Source organism: Phascolarctos cinereus, unplaced genomic scaffold (assembly GCF_003287225.1).
Source record: "Phascolarctos cinereus isolate Bilbo 61053 unplaced genomic scaffold, phaCin_HiC Scaffold_5;HRSCAF=322, whole genome shotgun sequence".
Classification (NCBI taxonomy): domain Eukaryota; kingdom Metazoa; phylum Chordata; class Mammalia; order Diprotodontia; family Phascolarctidae; genus Phascolarctos; species Phascolarctos cinereus.
Window position 1 is genome coordinate 82,299,884 of NW_027555958.1, and position 18,438 is coordinate 82,318,321.

The 18,438-nt window shown below is 39.3% G+C and overlaps 1 protein-coding gene across 1 annotated transcript in view; it reads left to right on the forward strand.

Moving 5' to 3' along the window:
- Window positions 1–18,438, forward strand: part of FRMD1 (FERM domain containing 1) — a 93,492-nt gene that overhangs the window by 27,011 nt on the left and 48,043 nt on the right. Inside the window, exon 2 of the mRNA XM_020970414.2 lies at window positions 16,286–16,470. Within this exon, the coding sequence (XP_020826073.1) occupies window positions 16,375–16,470 (96 nt within the window). The 5' untranslated portion in view covers window positions 16,286–16,374. The remainder of the gene's footprint in view (window positions 1–16,285; window positions 16,471–18,438) is intronic.

The window sequence follows — 18,438 nt, forward strand, 5'->3', positions numbered from 1 at the left end:
TTCCTGATGAGAGGACTAGACTAGATCAATCTCTAAGGTCCCTTCTTGTTCTTAAAAAAAAATACAATTCTGTGGAAATTGAGGAGATGCCTATCAGTTGAGTAATGGCTGAACAAGTGGTGGTATATGAATGTAATGGAATACTATTATTCCATAAGAAATGGTGAGCAGATGGATTCCAGAAAAACCTGGAAAGATTTGTGTGAACTGATGCTGAATGAAGCAAGCAGAACCAGGACACTGTATGCAGCAACAGCAACATTGTGCGATGACCAACTTTGATAGACTTAGCTCTTCTCAATGATGCAATGATCCAAGACAATTCCAAAAGACTTCATGATGGCAAATTCTATACACATCCAGAGAAAGAACTATGGAGTCTGAATGCAGATTGAAGCATACTATTTCTTTTTGTTGTTCTGTTTTGTTTTTTCTTTCTCGTGGTTTTCCCCTTTTGTTCTGATTCTTCTTTCACAACATGACTAATGTGGAAATTTGTTTAATATGATCATACATGTGTAGCCTATATCAGACTGCACGCCGTCTTGGGAAGGGGACAGAAGATGGAGGGGAAATTTAGAACTCAAAATCTCAAAAGTGAATGTTGAAAACTAAAAATAAATGATTTTTAAAATTTTCCCTTCATTTTTATTTTTTTTAAGACAATCGGGGTTAAGTGACTTGCCTAGGGTCACACAGCTACTGTCAAGTGTCTGGTCTGAGGCTGGATTCGAACTCACATCCTCCTGACTCCAGGCCCAGTGTTCTATTCACTTCACCACCTAGCTGCCCCCCAAAAAACAATTCTATCCCTCCTAACTTATATCCTCTTCTAAAATTTTTATTTTTTTTACTCATATCCTTCTTTGCAAATCTGTCCTCTACCTCAGCCTATTCCGAATCCTGATCCCAGATAAATCTTCCTCAAACACCACTTCTGAAAAACCTTATTTTGGTGTTCTCGACCCTTCAAAGCCTGGTCTTTCCCAGGCAGGCCTACCTGGAATTCACCAACAGAAATCCTATATTGAAGCTAATCTGGATTTCTTGCCCTTTTTAGCATGTGAACTGAGCTTTAAAATACCTTTCACTCTTTGCTCATGCTGTTTTCTTCCTGCCTTTGGACCCACAGTCTTCACCTATTGAAAATTTTCCTTTGTTTTAAGGTCCAGCTCTCGTCCATCTTTGATCACCCTTGGAGGAATGATTGATTCCCCCTCTATACTTCTGAGTTTCTTTGTATCTCCTCTCTCCTGGAGCTTTCCCCCGTTGTCTTGTAATGGAGATATTTGTAAAGGAGTCCTCCCTACTGATCTCCTTGGGCAGATTAAACAATTTGCTGTGTCCCCATAGCGCCCAAGACTAACTTTGACTGTGTGTAAGAGACCCTAATGAATATATGTTATGTGACCGAAAGAAAATTAGTCTGGCTGTGTTGATAGCACCATAAGTATTTTACCATGTCTTGCTTTCTTCTCCTTTTTTCCTCCTTCCTCATCATGGAAGGAAAATACAGGTTTGTGTTTGAACAACTTCAGAAACAAGCAGGTGTTATTGGGCTTGCTTTCTGGAGTGGACTTTTTAAGCCTATTGAAGACCTCTAGTAATAAGAGGGAACTCTCTACCTCCCTAAGGCAAGAAGGCAAGAAAGGCTTACTTAGATGCACAGTTCCCTCCAACTCCCTCTGCACATTGCCTAGAATTTCAACATTAATCCTGAGACATGAAATGAAGCACTAATCCTCCTGTACCTTTAACCTTCCCTATCTACCCTGGTCTCGTTGCAAGCCTTCTCATATAGTCCTAACAAATGACAATGGCTCTCAGCTTTCTTCCCAGATGCTTCCTTATAAGCGGCTGTAGTCTTTCTGTCTATGCTTTAATAACCATGTGGTTCTTACCATCTGATTATGAAAATATCCCACTGTTGGATTTTAATCTGAGGTGTGAACAGGGTAGTAATAATAAATAATGATAAGGTGTTTCCTACTTAAAAAGTGCCTTTCATCTAAAGATCTCAAAGCACTTTATAGGCATGAGCTCATTTGTTCTCACAACACCCTGATGATAGGGGAAGATGATACTATTTTTCTTATTCTCCCTGGAGAAACTGATATGTAGAAGTGGGGAAAAAGGATCTGATGCCTTAGTATATATGACCTAACTCCCTAGCTTCATACCCATGACACTGTACAATATTGTTAAAATTGGAATGACTGCCCTTACATCTGGCCATTTCGTGTTCTAAGAAGCCGGGAGCTAACAATTCTAAAGAGTCCATCATTGACTTCTTGTAAGACTAGAACAAAATACCCTGTCCTATAGTGTCTGGGCATGTGCCCCACAGAACCACGTCATCTAGTCCAACCCAGACTTGAACAAGAATCCCCTCATATCTAACATACCTAGAAGGATCTTCCAACTTTACTTGAAGACCTCTAAGGAGAGGGAACCCACTCCCTCCCAAGGCAGCCTCATTCTGTTTTATGGATAGCTCTAATGGCAAGGAAGTTTTTCCTTATATAATGCCTAGCATTTACATAGTGCTTTATGGTTTGCAAAACACTTTACAAACATGATATCAGTTGATCCTCGTAACAGTTCTGGGAAGTGTAGGTGCTATTAATATCCCTATTCTACAGATGGGGAAACTGAGGCAAGTCTGAGTTTAAATGACTTACCTGGAGCCACACAGCTGGTAAGTGTCTGAGGCTAGATTTGAACTTGGGTCTTCCTGATTCCAGATCTAGCACTCTATCAAATGAACCACTCAATTGCCCTCCTGTCAAGTCCCTTTGCAGATTCCACTCATTGCCCCTGCTTCTGCTTTCTGAATCCAAGAAGAACAAGTTAATCTCTGTTTTCACAAAATTGTCCTTCAAATACTGAAGATAGCTATACTATTCTCCCTAAATCTCTTCTTTGGGCTAAACATCCACATTTCTTCCAATTTATCCTCATATGGCATAATCTCAGTGCTTTGTTAACCTGATAGTTGACCAACATTCTTCTTAAAGTATGGTGTTTGGATAGAGCATGGTGCTGTTCATAATGCAGCCTGACTAAGGCACAGTGCTGCATCTGTCTCCCTACTTCTGGACCTCTCGAAGCCCCCAAATTAGCTTTCTTGACCATAGTGTCACTCACTTTTCATTTTGAGCTTGCTGTCTGTGAAAACTCCCTATGCCAGCTATACAGGTACAAGAAGTACCATTTTGTTTCTGTGTTTGTACCCATGGTTGCTTACATGCAGGCAAATTTAATAAATCCTTCTTAAATTGAATTATCCATCTCTTATGATTTGGTCTTGGAAGAACATGGGATTAATAGATGTAGGTAAAATTTTCTGTAGAAGAAAAGACAAATATTTAAATCAGAATCAGCTCTCTGAGTGAATGAATTCTGAAAGGGATTGATTTTTTTTTTAAAAAATCTGAGCAGTCCAAGGACTGGTTCTGTTTTGGAGATGAGGCTGTGAACCTCTGTAGAATATCAATGGGCATTTGTTTTGGGGTGGCTCTGGCAACCAAGGAGAGAGCTGGCCATCATAGGGGAAAAAAACCAAGGTCCTTTTAGTTTAAATTGTGTCTCCAAATCATCCACTTGGGCCAGAGAAGGTTTTTGCTGTGCGAATGCTCTTGGATAGAAGGTTGGTTGTTGTTGGTTTTTTTTTTTAACTCATTTCCTTTTGCATTTAAATTAATACCAGCTCAAATACGAACCTTGGACCCAAGTAGTACTCTCTCCTTTTTTGGGGGTGCTATCTTCCCTCTCCCAATATGTGTCACTATATTCCCTGCAGTGCGTAATTGGTGTCCTGACTCCCTCACCCAACAAATTCCTTTACAACTCAACTCCAAACACTACCTTGTCTTCTCCCAGTGATCTTCCCTTCCCTTTCTTGTCCTTGGTTTTGCGTCTCTCTGATGCGTTTATTTATTGTGCATGAGAGTTATTACTATGTGCCAGATCCCTCTACTAGACTGTAAGTTATGAGGGGAGGGTATCTACTTGCCTACCTAATATTTGTGTTTACTCCAGTATGTAGTGCAGTCTTGTAGACTTTTGATGTTTGTTAAATTGATTTTGATTTGCATCAACTTGTTGATTAAGCCCATGCTGTTAGGTATGTGTTGGTATAATAGATTTGCAAGATTAGTTAAAAGAGAGTCAGCCCTCCCAGGAGCAGCTAAGTGGTGCAGTGGATAGAGTGCCAGGCCTAGAGTCAGGAAGACTTATCTTCATGAGTTCAAATCTGGCCTCAGACACTTAATTAGCTGTGTGACCCCAAGCAAGTCACTTCATCCTGTTTCCCTCAGTTTCTTCATCTGTAAAATGAACTAGAAAAGGAAATGTGAAACCACTCTAGTATCTTTGCCAAGAAGACCCCAAATGGGGTCACAAAGAGTCAACAACAACAGCCCTCTCATAAAGCTTAATATCTGGTTGATGCTCATTCATCAGTGGGTGATGAATGGATTTAACTATAAAGAAAGCCAGCACTTTCCTTATGTCCAAAGAACCGTTCCTGCCTTTTCTGAGTCCACTGGGGGGGGGCCATTGGAGGTCAGGGCTTTTGTGAGCAAAGCAGGTATGACTTAGAATAGGAATGTAACAGCAACATTTACGGAATAGGAATGTAACAGCAATGTTCACATAGTACCTGAGCGCTTTTATAAGTGTTTGTTTCCTTTGTTCTTTGAAAATCTAATCTTTAAAACATCCACTGTGTTAGCTGCTGGGTGGGTGATTTAGTTGGATATGGGGGTGGAGGATTTCTAGGGTGAAGAATTGGAGGGACCAGAGGTTTAAGAGGCTTACCTCAGGACATAAAACAAATAGGTAAACCTGGACAGTTAAAAAAAAAACAACTTATGTCCAGTTCTGAAGTTCTCGTGGACTTTTGGGAAGTTGTCAGCTAAATACTATATAAATACACACACACACACACACACACACACACACACACACACACACACACACACAAACTCTTTTCATTGGCCAGCCATCAGTGGGGGGTGGGAGGAGAGGGAGGTTGAAGTACCCTGAGGGTGGTGGTCTTGAAGGTATGGCATTTTGAAATGTCCTGTACATCTGGAGGTTGCCAACCTTACATCACTTTTTAAAAAAAGTTTTATTGGTGCCATTTGCTTTTACATTCCAGTCATTTTTGGATATAACCCTCTCCTTTCTCTCTGTCATTATAGTCCTTCTCTTGTAATAAAGAAAAAATATAGTTAAACAAAACCAACCGACACATAAGCCCCCAGTGTCAGTGTATGTACTACTCCACACCTTTAGTACCTCTTCTCTCCAATAAAAGAAGGGGTGTACTTTTCCTTATCTCACCTGAAGGATGAAGATTGGTCACAAACACGATTTAGCTTCAGGTTTTTGTTTTGTTTTCTGTTCTTTTCTTTTGTGCTGTTGTAATCCTCATGTATATTGTTTTCCTGACAGCCTTATATCATTTAGACTCTCATCTTTCCTTCCTCCAGTTCTTAGCGTACTTGCCCCCTGGAAATTATTTTATGAACTTAATAATTGCTTATGTACATGCCTCTTGTGGAATGTAAGTTCCTCAGCTTAGATTTTATTAAGCACCTACTATGCTTATTAAGTACTTAATAAATACTTGAACTGAGGTTGTCGGTATCTGGTCCCACACACATTCTGCCTCTACCAGTGTCCTACCTACCTCCTTTAAATATCTGCTATGTGGAGAGCAATTTGGAGTCTCAAGGCTGAGTAAGACATAGTTCTCACCTTAGGGAAAGTAAGTTTTAATTGTTTGGTCATTTGGCCTACTCTTCTATACCCCATTTGGGGTTTTCTTGGCAGAGACACCAGAGTGGTTTGCTATTTCCTTCTCTAGCTCATTTTACAGATGAAGTAACTGAGGCAAATAGGGTTAAGTGACTTGCCCAGGGTCACACAGCTAGTAAGTGTCAGAGGCCAGATTTTTGATGAGTGTGCTTCAGGCCCAGTGCTGTATATACGGCTCCCACCTAGTAGTCCTACATTCTAGTAGAGCGATATAAATTCTTTCTTTTCTCTCTGTCTCTCTCCCTCTCTCCCTCCGTCCCCTCAATATTTCAGAAGTATAAAATAGCTTAGTTAGGACAGGTTGAGAGTTGCTCTTGGACCTGAAGGAAGGAAGACTTGGGTTCATATCCTGCCTCTAATTCTTAACAACCTCTATGACCTTATTATTATTAAGTTATTTAAACTAAGTTTCAGTTCCCTCAACTCTAAAATGAGGGTATTGGACTGAGTGGTTTCTAATATCCTGTCCACCTCTAAATGAGTGATTCTAAGCTATGAGAAACTAAAAGTATTGTGTAAGATATGTAAATAAAATGTAATCTGGTTATAGATCCATTTGTACCACAAGGTCAGCAAGAAAAAAACACGGATTCTCAGCATTTCCAGGCTTCTTCCCAAATCCAGTCTGACCACCTGGTAGAGAGGCCAGGTGAATGCTTTGCTTCATAGGTTATCCTCTAGATTTATAGTTCCAAGAAGTGTCTTACTGCTGTTTCCAAATTTTTTTAAACGTGTGATGTTTTCAGATCTTTAATTATACTTTGGTTTACAGTTTAAAAAAAATTTGAAATTTTAAATCTAATATTTCCTCTTGATGGTTTAATTTACCTTTAACTCTCCCTAGGCCTCTTCTCTTGTCTCCCATAACTCTCCCATTTCTTCTACCCTTTAAGGCACCTTAAAAATGATCTACAGAATACTCCTTAATTTCACAGATGAAAAAAACCAACATCAAACAGAAGCAATTTATCCAAGGTCACCTGTCTTGTTAGAACAGGACCTAGAATTAGGCTTCTAATTCCAGGTACTGTAGTATTCTGTCTACTACACAGAGTTCCTTCTTACCTTGGGACTTCCCTTTTTCCACTATTCCCTAACCTCACATATCTCATTCCATTATACTTAGCCCATTTCTTTTCTTTTTTAACAGCCCTTTTCATGAGATCATAGATTTGGAGCTAAAAGCAGGGACTTCTTAGATCATCTACTCCAATACTCCAACTTTCCCATTTTACAGATGAAAAAATTGTGGTGACCTACTCCCATCCTCACCCAGCTGGTATACAAGTGGGATTTAAATCCAGGTTGTCCTGATGCTCAAGTGTAGCTCACTGGGCACTAAGCCATATTGCTGGATCTGAACCTGGATCCTCCTCCTACAAAGTAATTAATCAGTGTTCTTTCCACTGCCCCACACTGCCTGCTCTGAGGCACCCTTGCCAAACACACAAAATAGCATCCTTTGCTCCTCAACCTCAGTGCCTCCCTACACTGCCCAGCTTTCCTGTCTGTCACCCTGAGATAATCCAAAACAGATGCATATTTATATTCTGAGAAGGTTTGCAACTACATCTCCAGACAGACCTAGTCCGTTCAGTATAACATGCCACTTAGGGCTGTTTTTTTTTCTTTCTTCCTTATTTGTTTATTCTGTCTTTTTTTTTTCCTTTTGATAAATTGGAACAGTTAGCTGTTTTGTCTCAGGTAGTTTTCATTCATGATTTCTTTCTTTTTTGATGAGGCAACTGGGGATTAAGTGACTTGCCCAGGGTCACACAGCTAGTGTTAAGTGTCTGAGGTGGGGTTTGAACCCAGGTCCTCCTGACTCCAAGGCCAGAGTTCTATCTACTATGTCACCTAGTTGCCCCCATTCATGATTTCTTGAAGTATAGCTCTGGTAAGCCAGGCTTTGGTAAAGTCCATTGGGATTCAAATGGAGCTACTTGACTATGCCTTTAAACCAAAATAGGTCTGGCTCTCACTGATTGGCCAATAATAGGTCCCAGCCCAAGCTTCACTTGCTTATTTTTTGGGTTTTGATGGTTCTGGGTGAGTGTAAACAGCAGTTGTTTTTGTTCTGGCCAGAAACCCTGGGGGTCTCCTCTTCCCAGACTGATTCTTTTGAGAAGGCAAACCAGGCCATCTTTTGCCTCCATTCTTACCTAGTCTTTAATCACTGAATGGGCATTGTATCAGACAAACAGACCTGGGAAAGACCTTAGCATAAAAAGGCATTGGTCTTCTCCTGCATCCAGGGTCATGCCAGTCACCCCAACATATATCTGCTAGTGGACTCCTGTGACTCTGGAGGAGAGTGAGGCTGATGTCTCTGCACAGCCCTGCCTCACTTAAATCTAATTCACTTGCAAGTCATGGTAAACAACTTTGGGCAACCATATTCCAGGAGTCATCTGGAAAATGTTTAGAACGAAGAGGGCCAACTGAAGGGGTACTTAAGAAGTGTCTTCTTAATTATTTTTAATATTTGTTTCATGCCATTATGGATATCATGGAATCAAGAGTTGATGTAGGCACTCAGTCAGGATGTTTAACTTTGAAGCTTCACCTCCTCCTTCCCCCAATGTCATCTGGTATGCGTTTGGGATGCTTTTGCCACCTGTCCTCATTTATTACTTTTTGATTAAATTAGTAGTCCAGAAACTTCATAAAATGAATCATTCCATTATAACACATGAGAACATAGTTAGACTTCAGGGTATATTTAAAAGTATCTGAAATTATTTCCTACCCCTTTTCTAGAAGACACTCCCAACGTGGAGATGGATGAAGCTTTTTTTTTTTAAAAGATAGAATTCTTACTTGAGCCTTAACTTGGAAAATTTGTCATAATGACTCATTCCCAAAGTAGTCATTGTACAAAACCAGTCTGTGGACTTGCAGAGTAAAAGGATCTCACTTTCATTAAGGTCACTGACCTTGTCGTCTCCCACCAACTCTAGTCATCAAATCAGTTTGGTGTGACTAAGGTTCAAAGTCGAGGATTGTGAGAAGAATGTGTCTCCTGGGTTGCTCTGGGGGCAGAAGTCCACCCAGGGGTTATTTAAACAGGTATATGGCTTCTGCAACATATTTTTTTACGGTTTTTTTTCTCTAAGGAGAAAGTTTTTGTCTCTTTATTGGAGCAACCCAGATACGCGTGTCTGTAAGTCTACTTTTTTAAAGCTATTGTGATGTCTGTGTATGTCTGTGCTTTTAATAGCATGAAATTTAGATTGCCTAAGCTACCTGCATTCCCAGGACTTTGTCCTAATTTTAGCCACGATTACAGGTTTGGTTTTGTTTTAAAATAAGGAATACATGAGGTTTCTGTTTTTGCTTCGTTAAGACAGGGCAATTACTTCTTGAACTGTATGCCACTGTGGAAGCTAAAACTTTGAGTCACTTAAGGGGAGGACAAAAAGTCAGCAGCACCCTAAGACTGATGATTGACTCGGGCTTTTATTAATCCTTCTGTGCTCCATTTGTTGGACACTTGGGGCTTTAATTGAGGCTAAAAGGCTTGAATCCACAGTAAACAAAAGCATGGCATTTGGGCTGTAGGGCTGTGTGTATGTAATCTTGTAGAAGGCATTCCTCCTGGTTGTTTGGTTTTCTTGGCAGGCTGTCCAGGGCGCCCAGTGTAAGCAGGCAACTGGACACTTTGAGGCTAACGATTTGTGGGACTTTCTTTAGGCTGCATATCACTTTGGAGCATGGGATTGTATTTCTCACCCATTTTGCTACTCAGTGCCTATCAAAATGGATTTTACAAATTTGAGTGAGTACTCAGAGGGTTTAAAATACTAAAGGACCTCCCTCTCCTCTGTATAGAATTACTTAACCTTGTAAGTATCTCAAGTAGAATCCTTGCTTCATGCTGTAGAGGGTATCAGAGGATCAAAAGTTGATTTAGGTACTCAGGATATTTAACTGAAGATCCTCACCCTACCCCACCCCTCCCAAGTCATCTGCTATGTGCTTTGGACACCTTTTGCCACCTGTCCTCATTTTTAATTTTTTTTAGAGTTACATTAATAATCTAGAAACCACATAAAACAAATCATTCTGTTAGAGTACATAAGAGCCTATTTAGATTTTAGGGTATATTTAAAAGAGAGCAATTATAATTACTTTTTTTCTCCCAAATAGAATTGTAACTAATGTGGAGCAACTAGCATTTCAATCTGAGCTCTGTTAATTTACTACCAGTGTAACTTTTTGGGTGAATCACTTAACTTCATTTAAGTTAAGTAGAGGCTTCAGTTTTCTCCCCAACAAATAAAATGGAGTTAGACTAAATGATCTCTATGCCCAAGAAAGAAAGAAAGAAAAAAAGCATTTAAGTGCCTGCTATGTACCAGGCCCTGGGAATATAAAGAAAGGCAAAAACTGGTTCCAGCTCTCAAGGAATTCACAACTCAGAATCTTAAAATAGAGACAAATTCCAAGTGAGAAGTGATAACTGTATAGAAAAAGAAACTATGCCACAGGATTGGCTACCCCCCAAAATGTCCTTTAAGCTCATTTTCTTTGGCATGAAAACTGTTCTGCCCCACCTCACCCCTTGAGCTTACTCTCCCACTTTACCTGTCACCAGCAAGTCAGTCAACAGTTTCACGTAAACATGCCACAAAGGAGGGGTATGGATTTGGCCACACCCCTTTTAAAAGGCAACCAACATTTGATATGGATCATCTTATTTACTAAATGCCTGCCTATATTTAAACAAAGAGGGATAGGGGGAGAAGAAAGGAAAGAAAGGGAGAGAGTGATCGATCTGTTGAGCAGTCAGTGTGCTGGGAGGTTTGTACAGAATTGTCCCAGTGGGAGCTTTAAATGTGGTAAATGTTCATCCTGCTTTTCCTACCAAGAGATTGTAGGAAAAATATGAGATATATTATATTTCCTGCATAAGAGAATTATCTGTGGATGCAGAGGGAATCTTTTAGAGGTATTCAATTCAACCGATATGTTAAAAACTGCTATTTCAGTATGCTAGCTGCATGCAGAGATGAAAAATGACAGTTCCTGGCCTTAAGGAGCTTACATTCTTGGAGAGGATTGGAGTTCCGTATATACCAAAATAATGGCATGAGATAGAGTGGAATAGGGTGAAGGAGAGGTAGATGTGTAGATAAAGTATTCTAGGAATGTTTGAGGAGAGAGGTTATATTTTGAAGTAATAAGGGAATAAACGAATTGGGGAAAGCTTCCTAGAAGGTCTTGTATTGAAGCTTAAAGAGAAGAATTTTATATATATGTTAAATTTTAGGGTTTTTTTTGTTGTTATTCTCAACTTAACACTAAACACAAACATTGACATATACAAAGCTCAGAGGTATATGAAATTGTGAATCTCTGTGTACAGCTTGTTTTTTAGAAGTATATAATGTAGTAGTTTTTAAAACTGTCTTGCTTGTCTGTTTTCCTCTGCATGTCCTTCTGTACATTTAAAAAAATTAAATTGCAGTGCTTCTCTTCATGCCCCTCCCCCACATCATAATAACAAAACCTCTGTCTTTCCCTTAATTATCTCCCCATTTAAAAAAAAATCCTCAACATGCTGAAGTCTTATGAGCTTTTCCCTGATATCATGAAGATACCAATAGGGCAATTGGGAGCTGTCCACTTCTTATCCCTGATTTTGGCCAAATGACCATCTAGTCTTTTTTCAGTCATACATTTCCCTAATGGTAACCTTTACTCAGTTCATCTTTGAAGATTCTTTTTTTTTTTTGGTGGTTATTCATTGTAACCTGCTCGTGCCTACCATGGGCCTATTTATTGCTTTCTGTGTAGTGCTGATTTCAGGGTCTGTAGGGTTCCATAATTCACAGCCATACTGCAACATTGATGGAATAATTTTGTTTAAAAAAATTGACCTTTGTTTCTGGGACCATTTGTAGGTCATTAAAGGAATTTTTCAGTTCCCTGAAGGCAACTCAGCTCACTGGCTGCCTCTTGTTTAATTCCAGATCGTTCTTCTGTGCCAAATGTATATAGCAATGGACAAACTCTGTAAGTTATTCTAACGGTATTTTATATTGTTTGGGAAGTGAGCATTCTTCAGTTGTTTGGTTTTTTCAGTGTGGATAGCAATATAGATACCTTTTAGGAAATTTACAATGTTCTGGGGCTTAATAAAATCAGCATTAATGTCATCCTCAAACTGGAGGACCTCACCATTCTCTTCAATTTGGACTCTTCACCAGATATCAACTAAGACAGTGGGGTCCACCTTTGGCAATAGTACACCTCCCTCCCTGCCTTATGCCTAACCTGAATTTGTGATCAGAAAGTCTTTTTTTTTCTTCCAAGATTCTTTGAAAGACTTTTTTTTTTAGTGTTTGGATGAGATACATCTTGTTGGAAGAGAGCTTTGGAAAGAATGTTTTGCTCTAATGAAGCAAATTTTTTTAGTAATCAGGAAATAATCAGTATAGTCATATCTTATATCTTTCACATCTTTCATTCAAGTGAGTGATGGAAACGAGATGTGGTCTATCATGTAATACAATTTGTTAAAGCCTGTCTTTGCCATAGAGATACCTTCATGGAGTATGCCCTCAATGCCTATATGTAGGTCATTCTCATAAAAACTCAATGTAAATGAAAGATTAGGTATTTTGGTTGGTGATGATTATTCTGAATCACCCCCTCTCTCCCCCCACACACCCAATTTTAATAAAGGGAGCCATATAAAGAATTCATGACAGCTGGCATCTGGGCCCCCAGGGACAGCCATATTGAAGTTTATAGACACTCTGGAAAGTGTTATTCTTAGCATCCTCTGGTCCATTTTTTGCCATTTAACTCCCCTCAATGAGGACCTCTTAGCTAGTCTGGACCTTGGAAAGGAGACCTAGTCTGTGTGCCAAATGATAGCTGAAGCCTTGTCCATGTGATAGAAGCAGCTTTTCAAAATCCAAGGTCACCTCCATGCTGTGGTGAAGCATTGAAATAGGACTTGGTGGGTATGTCTGTGTCTAGTATCTTTAAAATCCTTTCAGACTAGAATTACCAAAGTTTATGATTAGATCCTAGGAGTCCTTCGTTGGTTCTTTTTTTATTTGTTTGTTTTTGTTTTTGTGTTTTTGTTTTTTAAGAAGGGATTTAGACAGATGATATTGGACCTTTGTAACGATAGGCATCTGGAGTTTCTCAGTATTGATAGAAACTTTACATTTGCCAAATGACTGTTGATGTAACTATTTTTGTTACGGCCATACCCTGAATGAGCAAATAATTCACTGTCCTTACCCCAGCTTAAAAAATGAGACATCTATGGTACAAAGTGAACAAAGGCTTGACTCATCCTTATCCTAACAGAAAAACTGTCAAATTTTGAATTTCTTTGGAAAATTTGGAAACATTATTTTTCATGTTCTCTACAACCCTTACTTAAAAAGTGACTTTCTGGGGCAGCTAGATGGCGTAGTGAATAGAGAACTAGTCCTGAAGTCAATGGAGGACCTAAGTTCAAATCCCACCTGACACTTGACACTCCCTAGCTGTGTGACCCCCAGCAAGTCACTTAACCCCAATTGCCTCACTTCCCCCCCAAAAAAAGGTGACTTTCTAAACTTTGTCTATTAAATATTTTTTAATTTAATTTTTTTCAATGAACAAAAATCAGTTTTTATTCCTCTTCCAATCCTGTGCACAAAATTGGGAGAGGGGAGTGAGAACAGAACCCTTGTAATGAAATAGCAGTCTGGCAAAATAAATTATCGAATTGGTCACTTCCCAGAAGTATGTTTTATTCTGCACTCCAAGTCCATCTGAGGTGGTTGGCATACTTCATCCTTAGTGTTTTGAAATTAGAATTGGTCATTGTATGGATCAGAGATTTTAAGTTTTTCCAAATCTAGATTTTAATTTTTATTATAGTGCTTGGCAAAATCTCTACAGTGTTCACCTTTTTTTTTCTTCCAGGCAGACTTGCTATAGAATTGTCACAACTGTTCCTGTGTGATATTAAATGTTTAATTAACAAATTACTTAGCATCAGGTGTTGTGGGTCTTTTGCCTTCCCAGAAAAGGGAAGCTATTTGGTGGGGGCTGAACCCCTTGGATGCACAGAGTGATTTATATTCTGGGATCCATCGTGCTGGAAGAGAGATTACTGTCCTTTACTTTCTTCCTTGCTGACCTAGTCAAGTCTTGAGAAAGAGGATCAAAACTATTTACATATAGAGGAAAGGAAGGTGAAAATGAGTAAAGGATGAACTAGTAAAGGAAAAGTCTAACTTGGCCACCGTTCATAAAGGAGATTGCATTGTCTGTATTTACATTCTCGGTCTTCTAAAGCAAAGTTTGTCAAAGATTTTGAAGGGGAAGCTGGGAAGTGAATTTCCTAAGAATTGATAAAGGGAAACCATAGCTAAGTACACAAAGAGAAAAGCCCTTTTCTCTTTTTCAAAAAGGGTGAGAAACCATAGTTAGGGAATAATTATTACTTACAAGAATTTTTTTAAGGTTTCAAAGTACCTTCCTTACAAAAAACCCTTTGAGGTTAGTAATGAAGGCATTATTATCCCTGAGTTACTGAGGAGGATTCCAAGACTCAGCAAGAAATGGCTCACCCTCTCACAAAACCAAGTGTTTATTTAAAAGCTTGGCCTCAGGCCTCCTGATGCTGTGTTGGTTATACTACTATCGCCCTTGCTTCCTCTTGCTGAGGGCAAAATTAGGAGCCATTTTCTATTTATAGGACCCTGAAAAACCTAATAATCCCAAAGCACTTTTTTGTTTTTGTCCCCAAGGTTTATTCAACTCCTGCGGGGCTCATGCCCCTTTAATAGACAGACATCTGTAAAGGACTGTCTTCCAAATATCCTATCTTCTAAGTCTCAAATGTGGAACCAACCGATTCTTCACAGAGGGAATCAAAGTTTAAGAGATTTAATGGAGTCCTAAGCAGAGTGATCATCAGAGATTGCAAGCCTGGAGTGATTTCTCACATTCTGCTCTATGCTAAATGGCCTTCCTATGGTGCCTCCTCTGAGGAGGCTTCCTGTCATTTCCCCCCTTTGAGTAACCAAATTAACTGGATTATCATTATTATTATTACCATTATCATCATCAACTGCATTGCTGGTGGTGTGCTGGGTGTTGCATTCCCCATCTCTTTGCCTGCCTGCCTGACTTCCTTCCTTCCTTCTTCAATTTTCAAGGTTCAAGTAATGAGAGAGGTCTATATTCTTTGTAATTTTTTTTTGTATATATTCTTTGTATCAGTCTGGGACCCTACTGACGATTTTTCTCAAGAATTTAATGTACTTTTTTTTCATTCTTGGCATCTTTATTTTTTAATTGTATCACTATATTTTGCTTTTCATGTCTCAATCTATTCCCCATCTAGGATCATCTTTTATAAGCAAGAAAAAAGGAGGGGGAGGTAGGGAATGAGCAGTTCACCAAAACTAAACACATTAACCAAATTCAGTGGTATAAGGTGTCCTAAAAGTCTTAGTGCGTAAGGTAGTGAAACTTTAAACTGCACTAAGATTTTTTGGGACACCCTTGTATATTCCACAGTCATTGTCCCCCTACTTCTGCAAAGAAAGGAGGAAGGTGTATTCTAAAATCTCTTTGAGGCCAAGATTAATCATTATAATTGCATTGCTTTGGATTTCTTTTTGTTCTCTGCATTTTCAATTTTTTTTTACTTAAATTTCATTTTACTTTTGAATTGACCCACTCAACTTTCAAGTTGTCTGTTCTCGTATTCACCACTTTTTAACATTGAGAGGACTCATTTCTCTTAAATATCCCTTTCTCCAAGGAATAGAAGAGAGAGTTAGCAAATATTCGAATTCAAAAATTCCTTTGAACCACTATATGGCTCTGGAAAGGAAAGCTGGGGATGGGGGGAAGAAAAAGGGAGGGGGTTCCGGTTTCCTATTGTTAGGTGTCTTAACTGGGTGATTCATTGGTCTCCCATGTCTATAGAGCATGCAAGCAAGTGCAGTCAGCTGCTACCTGCTGCCTTCTCACTCTTGTGAGCACTAAATGGCTTTGTGTCACTGGGAGTGTGATATGTTTGTTGCATGCTGATCTAGGTTTCATATTTTAAAGCTATTTATAAACTTGAACCTTGCCCCCTGGGAAAGGGCCTGCAGTTCACAACCTCTGCATTTCCATGGTCTAAGCCAGGAGGAAAAAAAATGAATCTTCTAGTCATGTATGAATTTTTGAGAGGTATAATTTGCCCTCCCACATTTAGTTGGTCTAATGTACCATTTCTGCTAAACAAAGAAAGGGCTGACTAATGCTAGAATAATTTAATGATGATTTCAGTGAATGCAACCTTTGAAAGGACAAGGTTTATCTCTCTTATTAGAATGAGGCAAAAAACATCCTGTGTTACATGCAAGCTGTCCAGCTGCTCTGCAGTCCCACCCACCCCTTCCCCATTCCCATGAACTTGACACTGAAGTATTTTATCTCCTGGCAGGCAGGTGACATGAAGGGAGCCTGGCTTCACTCCTGAAGAGAGTTTCCCAGTGGCGGAAGTGAGTGTGAAATGCTTACCCTGGCTCTCCCATGAACAAGCAGTTACCCGAAGGCAAGATGACCCTGGAGTACAGGAATGTCTGTGTCCTGCTGCCCAACCGAGATCAACTCAGGTTAAGCATTGGGGTGAGTCTTTCCAGTTTCCTCCACTTGGTTTGGGACAGGGGCTGAAACAGGCGGCTTGAATTCTGGCAGCTGAAGGGAATGAGACAAAAGGGCAGAAAATGTTCAAATTGTAACGTCGCAAGAAAAGTTAAGCTCTTTAGTTAATTGACTCTTAGCTTCTGGCAGTATCTGGGGTTTGCCTCTTGCTGGCTACCCCTGGGAGACGCACAGGATTAAAGCTCTCTTAATGTATCCTCTGTAACTGATCTACTTTGGGGCAATTTTTAAATTTCTCTCCAGTCTTCAAAATGGTTATCTATTAAAAATAGGTACTGGGGCCACTGACCTGACCCTGAGATGGGGCGATCAGGAGAAACAGAGCTATCCAAAAGCAGCTGGTTGTCAGTGAATGCCTGTGCTCCCTAAGGAAAGCAACACAGGCTTGTGTCACACCTGACATATTTGCTTAGTTTTTGGAGCTGTGGTTATCCTCAGAATCTCAGCATTGGAGCAGAGTTCAGAGACCATTGCTTCAAGCCCTCCAGAGAAAGGCAGCTTCCTGCCTCCCAAGGCAGCCCTTTCTACTTTGGTATAACTGTAATTGGTAATTAGTGTTGGTACTGCATCATCTATGGCCATATAGAACATCACAGCCTTTAAAACACTATGATGGTGCGCTGCCCCCACCCCACCCCAAGTTTTCTGTTATTCAGGCTATAAACATCCCGAGTTCCTTCAACTCATACTCATGGCATGTGTAGGCAACTCATCACACTTCTGACTTCCTCTAGATCAAGAGTTCTTAACCTGGGGTTCATGAACTTTCGTGGGGAAAAAAAATTACACGTTTTATTTTTTTCCACTAAAAATATTATTCTGAGCAGTTCAGAAGTTTCATTAGACTACCCAAAGGGTCTATAACTCCAGATGTTTTTCTCCTCTCCTTTAACTTTTTCTTTTCTTCCTCCCCATCTTGCACATTATGGCTTGAATTGCTTCATTCTGTTCTTTGTGTTTGTTTTGTGTGTCTTTATGGGAGTAACATGCCATCTGTGCCCTAGCATTCCAGAGAAGTGGTCTTACAGCCATGAGATCCATCGCCAAAGCTTGGCATTTCTTTTTCCTCTTCCTTCCTGACTCTCAAGCACTGTCAGCTTTCATTTCCTATATCTCCAATCAAGTAATCTTTGAGTACCCAAAATCTCATTATTAGGATCCATTTATAGCTTTTTAGAATTTTATTTGTATTGATAATCTTTGTTTTTACATCACTTTCATTTATGCCTATAGCCCCGAATGTACAAATTCATGATTTCATGTACGATCTCTTTTTGTTCATTGCATCTTGAGATGGTCATGTTGATGTTTAAGTTCATAATAAAAATAAGAATTTATTTTAAAAAGTTACATAAATATTGCTAAGTTCTGTATTATCATTTACACAGCAGTGTTGGATAGTAGATGAGAGCTGGTTTCAAAACCAGAAACATTTGAGATCCAAGCCTCTCCTCCAGCATGTATTTGATGAATGACCCTGAGCAGGTCAATTAACCCCTCAAGGCTCTAGGCCACTCTGTAAAGACAGCACTTCAAAGTGTGGTCCAAGGACCTTTTTTGGGGGAGGGGGTGAGTCCCCAAGGTCAAAATCACTTTTATAATAATGCCAAGATATTATTTATTTAATTATTAAGGTACTCCTTTTCCCAACTACCTATTTGTTTGAAGCCAGATTTTCTTAATATACTTTGACCAAAATGACATATTGAGCAGGTTGAATATAGATGCAGATATGGGAATCCAGCTGTCTTTTGTTAAGCCTGACATTAAAGAGATTTGTAAAAATATATAAAACAGTGCTGCTCTTTTCACCATTATTTTTGTTTTGGAAAATTTAGTTATTCATAAAAATGTTACTTATGTTAACATGTAATAGGTTTGTTATTCTTATTTTGAAACAAATTAATAAATATTTTAAAAATATCAGTTTGA